At 36.9% G+C, this 6,757-nt stretch overlaps 1 protein-coding gene across 1 annotated transcript; it reads right to left on the bottom strand.

The window, feature by feature from the left end:
- Positions 1 to 3,998: 3,998 nt before the first annotated feature.
- On the bottom strand, positions 3,999 to 4,910 carry LOC105008521 (putative gustatory receptor clone PTE03). Its single transcript, XM_013134894.2, has one exon. The coding sequence runs from the start codon at positions 4,908 to 4,910 to the stop codon at positions 3,999 to 4,001; it is 912 nt and encodes a 303-aa protein (XP_012990348.2).
- Positions 4,911 to 6,757: the final 1,847 nt, after the last annotated feature.

The raw sequence follows: 6,757 nt of genomic DNA, 5'->3' as shown, positions 1-6,757 counted from the left end.
CTCTGTAATGCTGTCATAAATCACGAATCCCCTCCACCCATAGTTAACCCTGAAGTAGGGTTGGAGGGTTCTGATTAAACGTGAGTGACCCAAGCTTGATCTATAAACATGTTATACTTTTACACAGAGAAATCAATAATACAGATACAATTCCTATCTTTTTTTACTTTTTTACTGTACTAGACAATTTTCTCTTAAAATATCTACTTTAAACTAATGGTCTCAACTCTGAATGTGTCAATTTGGCTTCCAACCTATTTGATGTTTGAGAGCTAACTGATGGTCGTAACCAGTCAAAACCAGAATAATTAACACAAAGTATTCAGTGGAGATGAATTATAATTTTGATAATGTCACCAGTAAATCTATTTCTTTTGTTTAAATGTGTCTAAAATCCACACTGGTGTTTGTGTGAGTGAGTTGTGCACCCCCAGGTCTGGCCTCAACGGTTTATGAACAGAACTTGATTCCGATTTTTTATATATATATATATATATATATATATATATATATATATATATATATATATATATATATATACACATATTATAACAAACACCAATGTAAGGAATAACAAAAATTTGCCTTTTTACCCAGTCATTCCATAGTGCATGGGGTTTACATGATTATGTCTATTCAAATATCAAACAAACAATCTGAACACTATTCTTCCCAACAAATTAGTCAAAATTTGTCAAATACAGTTGCTGGAAAATTTAACAGATGCCAATGCTCTTTTAAAACTATGCAAACAGGTAAACATTTTTTTATTCAGTTTGAACTCTATCATATCATATATTCCCCCCTGCTTTCACTTCATTAAGTCAACAGAAAAGTGACACCATGAGTGAATCCCAGCGAATACTGCCACTGGAGGTGCAATCCTGAATCTACACTGAATGGCCATCAATTCAGGACAGACATGAAAAATTGGTAATAGTGATGGGTCCAGAATCCATTCAAAAAGTAAAGTGAAAATGTAACACAATGTATTGATTAACCACCGAAAGGTTAAAGAAATTCCCCAATTTTATGGTGGGTTCCCCAATTTTCCACAAAGTGGTAGGTAGCCAAAACCAGAATCCCATCTTTTTGGAGTATCAGGAATTGGTTTTCAAAACATTAATAAACAAACTACAGTATTTAACCATACTCCATTCAGAATTTAAAATAGGTTATCTAATTTCATAGTGGGGAATAAACTCACTTTGGCTGTTTTACCCTCTTTGTAGGCTATGACTATATTGGATTCAAATTCAGTCCTCATGGGACAAAGCGTGTTTTTCTTAACGTTAATGACTATTACCATGTGGATTCTTCATTCTCTCTCATTTATACAAGGAGAGAGAAAACACAAAATGTCAATCTTTTGTAAGAAAACCATGAGACTACATTTTACCAGATTAGAAAATTAACACAGACTCGGACAGACTATTGCATGGAAACTCATTCCAACAATAGAGAGCTGTTTAAGATCCTGCATGAATCGCCCTACAAAAGGTTGACCGTATGGGAGTGTTACAAGTGCTATCAGGACATGGAACAACAATGCCTTTGTCTGAACCACAGTGTCTGTAACTCCCGTTAGGTCTTTCATGGTAATTCCATCGTCATAACAGGGAAATGTCTCTATTCTTGTGGGAGCACCACATCTAAAACAACAGTTGTCTTGATTTCCACAGGTATCTTGCCAAACCCAATGTCCAGTCGAACCACAGCGGTGACAGCCATTATCATAAACGTAGCGGTTAGCATAGTCTCTTCTTCGACCCAAGTCTGTAGTCTGTAGTCTTTGGTCTTAGCCGCTGTAATCACTGGCTGTTGTATCCTTCTCCCCCCCACTTTTTTTCCTTTTCACAACCCGCATAGACTCTCCCAACAAGTCAAAAGTGGAGCAAAACCACCTCCAGACGGCCTACTGCATCACCACGTCCACAACAACAAAGTCCAGGCTATAGAGTAAAACAAGTCGAGAAGTATCTCGGTCACCAGCAGGGTTGGCTACATCATATGATGGGAACTGTAGTGTATTAAAAGACTATATTAACTATAAGCTCCAATCTAAATTAGAGATCATTTTGACCAAATCTTTATCCTGTATAATTCTTGGTGGTAATCCAGCCCTGCCAACCCAACAAGCCTTTTCAGACTCCTATTCATGATGCTCTTTGCAGTCTAGCTTATACTTGGAAGCTGAGGAGAAAGCTCCAATTACAGTGGTTTGCCTCCTCAGTTCCTCTGTACACTAGGTCTGTGAGTTGTGCGAGAAAAAGAGAAATTGACCATGAAATAATATTCTTATTTATCAAAGGCAAAACACAATGACTTATACATGTCACAATGACTTATACTTATACAAAATACATGAACACGGTGCCATCAGTGTTAAAACAATATTGTGAAATGTTAAAACCATACAGTAAATTGCTTGCTGATCAAAATGGTTAGTCACTAATGTCATACTGAAGTATACTGTAATCAAAGCTCTGTCAAGAGTAGTCAGGGGATAGAATTAGGGGGGTACGGGGTGTCATGAACCCCGCCCCAATTTTAGAGACAGGTCAATGTGACCCGCTGGAACAGGACAAGAAAATCTTTAGTGCCACCACCCCCAGAAATTTGAAATTATCTGTATCTCATACTACAGCCCAAATAAATGCTTCACAGAGTAACAGACACATCATGAAATCAAATGTTCAGAGGAGACTGCGTGAATCAGCCCTTTATGGACGAATTGCAGCAAAGAAAAAACAGACTTGCTTGTGCCATGACACACGACATATAGACATTAGATCAGCGTAAATGTGTCCTCTAGTCTGATAAGTCAATTTCTTTTTTTTTGTTTCAACCACCATGCATGAGACACAGAATGGGTGAACAGATGAAATCCACATACGTGTTGTTCCCACTGTGAAGCATGGAGGAGGGGAGTGATGGTGTGGGGCTACTTTGAACTCCTTCAAGATTTTTGGAAAAGGAGTCTAGGTGACTACATATGAAGTTGGTTGAGAAAATGCCAAGATTGTGCAAAGATGCCATTAAGATAAATGGTGGCTACTTCGAAGAGTCTGAAATGTCAATATGTTTTGATTTGTTCAACACTTTTTTATTGCTAGATGATTCCATTTGTTTTATTTCATAGTTTTGATGTCTTCATAATTGTTCTACAATGTGGAATATAATAAAGATTGAGAAATACACACCTGACTAAACAGTCTAAGAGAATAACAAATCAGCATGCTTAAATAATATGCAAGTTAAATTGATTAAAATACATGCTTTTTCCATTTTATGTCAGAGTTGCCCATGAGGTGCAAAACTTAAATAACTAGAATTTAAGTAATCTGATGTTCATGCCTCTGTGGAAGATGGAACATTTTCGCAATGTATTATGAAACAGTCGTTCATTTAACAGTTGATTACTTAAGTAAGAATTGTGTGGATCCACGGGAACAATCATCAAAACAAGACAGAGTATAAGTACAGAGACCAAAAGAGCAGTGTCATAACTGCTCTGATTAGACATTATTGCCCCCCCCCACCCTTATCCCTTATGCTCAACATACAGTGGATATAAAAAGTCTACACACCCCTGCTCAAATGCCAGGTTCTTGTTATGTAAAAGAATGAGACAAGGATAAATCATGTCAGAACATTTTCCACCTTTAATGTGATATATAACGTGAACAATTCAATTGAAAAACTAACTGAAATCTTTCAGGGGGAAACTGTACATATACATACAAAATTACAAGTCGTCATACTAATAGGAACACAAGGTAGAACCCTACACTGTCATGGCAACCATTGTTCTAGGTCAGAGTTAACAGACCTGATCTGAACTACTCCTGGTCTCTGTCCTGCCCAAATGGAAGAAACAGAGGAGCCACAGGCAACCACAATCTTTATATGTTTATTGTAGCCTATAATCTTAACATAATACATTTAAATGAAGAAAGGCAAAATTACTAATTCAAGTCTTACTCATGTAATTTTTCTCATTGAAATGAAGATACCTTTTGACTGTAGAATTGCATCACATGTTGGCGAATTTCTTTTGTTTTTAGACCATAAATAAGAGGATTCAAAATAGGAGGGAACACCATAACTGATACTCCAAAGGCCCTCCTCAATGAAGGTGATACATTCTCAAATCGATGAGCCATCAGGCCAAAGCAGGAATTGAACTCTAAGAATAGGAACACTACAAGATGTGTACCACATGTCTGAATAGCTTTGCTCTTAGCATCAGATGACTTATTCATGACACAGGTGAGTAGAATCTGGATATATGTGAATATAACCACAATCAATGACATTCCTTGAACAAATGCAGTTAAAAACAACCCATAGTAGTTATTTATACGTGTGTCATCACAAATTAGCTTCACCAATGATGGATTGTTACAAAACACATCCACTATTGTTGTTCTGCACATTTTAAAGCGAGTGACCAGTGATAGCAAAACAACAACCAAAGTAATGACCAATAGCCAAATCAAAACAATAATTTTCATCAAGTTATTCTGACACATGATGGCGTTATACTTCAGCGGACAGCAAATAGCGATATACCTGTCATAAGCCATCGCAGTCAAGATAGTTAGGGAACCGGTTCCATACAGGTGGATGAGCAGAGCTTGGAGATAGCATGCAGGGTAAGAGAGAGACCTGTTTTGAGTCAGGATGCTCACCACCAACTGAGGGAAGAAGGCTGTAGCACCTATTAAGTCATTGATAGGCATGTTGAAGAGCAGGATAAACATTGGTTTATGCAACTTCCTGTCCAGGGCTATGGTAGCTAAAACTGTCATGTTGCAAAATACAATGAAGCAGTATATAAGGGTTCCAAAAATGAATGCTGGATAAACACCTGACGGAGCTATGGACAGTGATTCCAAGGTCAACATGTATGTAGAATTTGTATCCATATCTAAAAGGTGTTTGCAATTTATTTCCAAAAAGTTGCCCACCTGAAATTAAAAGAAAAGTAAAAGTTTCAGTAATTGTATTAGTCCAATTATTACATTCATGTTAAAGAACATAATGTTTTCACTTCAACAAATAACACTGTGCAATAATGACAGCTGTGCATCTCCACAGCTGAAATGAAAAATATTATTCTCTAAAATAAGAATTAATGAATAGAATGGTTGCGTTAGCATATGTTTACAATTGCAAACACATGAATTTACTGGCCTACTACAATTGTTTAATAATGCATTTATTAGCTAATTTTGAATAATGTATCTTTAGTTGGATAATTCATACTTCTTTCTTATGTCCATCTATGACCAGAACTGTTAGGTAGCTTTAGTTGTGACAGATTCTGGTGTGACTCTCTGACCAATAACTATAATTGGGTCATTATCAGTGAAGAACGGCCCTTTATTTTCTCTACCAACAAACAGGGGACATCCTCAGGATATCCAAGGGACCATGACACAACCTCTTATCATTCTGGGGACATGCTAATTACTTATTTTTGTTTGGAAAGCAAGTGTCATCATTTAATGTCTTTTATTCAGATGATGTAACATATCAGTAACCTGCTAAGATAGTTTTTTCCTATTGTAAAAAAGTTATTCCTCGCTGTCTGAGTTGATGTTAATTATTCAATTAAAGTGTATTTTAGGACGTATGTAAATTACCGTTCAAAAGTTTGGGGTCACTTATAAATATCCTTGTTTTCTATGAAGACATACATTAAATTTGTTTCACCCCATACTTTCTGAAGCACCTCCCAAAAGTTGAATTGGCTTGATGCGCAAGCTGCTCCAACAACAGGGTTGAGATCTGGTGACTGTACTTGCCATTCCATTATAGATAGAATACCAGCTGAATCTTTTTCTCTAAATAGATCTTGCAGTTTCTAGTTTGGGGCTGTGCTTTGGGTCATTGTCCTGTTGTAGGAAGAAATAAACTCCAATCAAGCGCTGTCCCCTATACCCTGTTCAAATCTCCCACTTCACCAGCATCAAAGCAACCCCACACCATCACATTGCTTCCACTATGCTTGACAGATGGTGTCAAGCACTCCTCCAGCAGTTTTTCATTTGGTCTGCATCTCACAAATGTTATTTTTTGGATTTGTCTGTCCATAACACTTTTTTCCAATCTTCCTCTGTCCATTGTCTGTGTCTTTTTGCCCATCTTAATCTTCTTCTTCTTCTTCTTTGCAACTAGCATCTTGGGGTCGCCTCTTCACTGTTGACAATGAGACTGGTGTTTTGCAGGAACTATTTAATGGAGCTGCTAGTTGATGACTTATAAGGCATCTCAACTAGTCAGTTTATTTGCTTATTTTATCAGCAGAAAATGTTTCAGCTGTGCTAACATAATTGCTAAAATGATTTGTAATCATTCTAATTAGCAATGATAAATTTGGATGATCAAACACAACATGCCATTGGAACACAGGACTAATGGCTGCTGACAATGGGCCTCTGTACACCTTTTTTGTTTTGTGATGTAAAAGAATGGAACAAAGTAAAATCATTTCAGAACTTGTTCCACTTTTAATGTGACACCTGCCATCATTTAAAATGACTCTGATTAATCACAAATAAAGTTCAGCTGTTCCAGGAAAGATTTTTTCTGACATTTTCTTAGTTGCATCTCAGAGCAAAAGACATGGTCCACAGAGAGCTTCCAAAGCAGCAGAGGGATCTCATTGTTGAAATATATCATTCAGGAGAAGGGTACAAAATAATTTCCAAGCATTAAATATAACATGGAACAAAGTGAAGACAGTCAT

This window comes from Esox lucius, chromosome 1 (assembly GCF_011004845.1).
Source record: "Esox lucius isolate fEsoLuc1 chromosome 1, fEsoLuc1.pri, whole genome shotgun sequence".
NCBI lineage: Eukaryota > Metazoa > Chordata > Actinopteri > Esociformes > Esocidae > Esox > Esox lucius.
The sequence above is the reverse complement of the archived record's forward strand: the minus strand, read 5'-3'. Positions and strand labels throughout refer to the sequence as shown.

What these genes read in the sequence shown, in the direction of transcription:
- LOC105008521 (XM_013134894.2), bottom strand. Translation starts at nt 4,910, where the DNA reads ATGTTGACCTTGGAATCACTGTCCATAGCTCCGTCAGGTGTTTATCCA.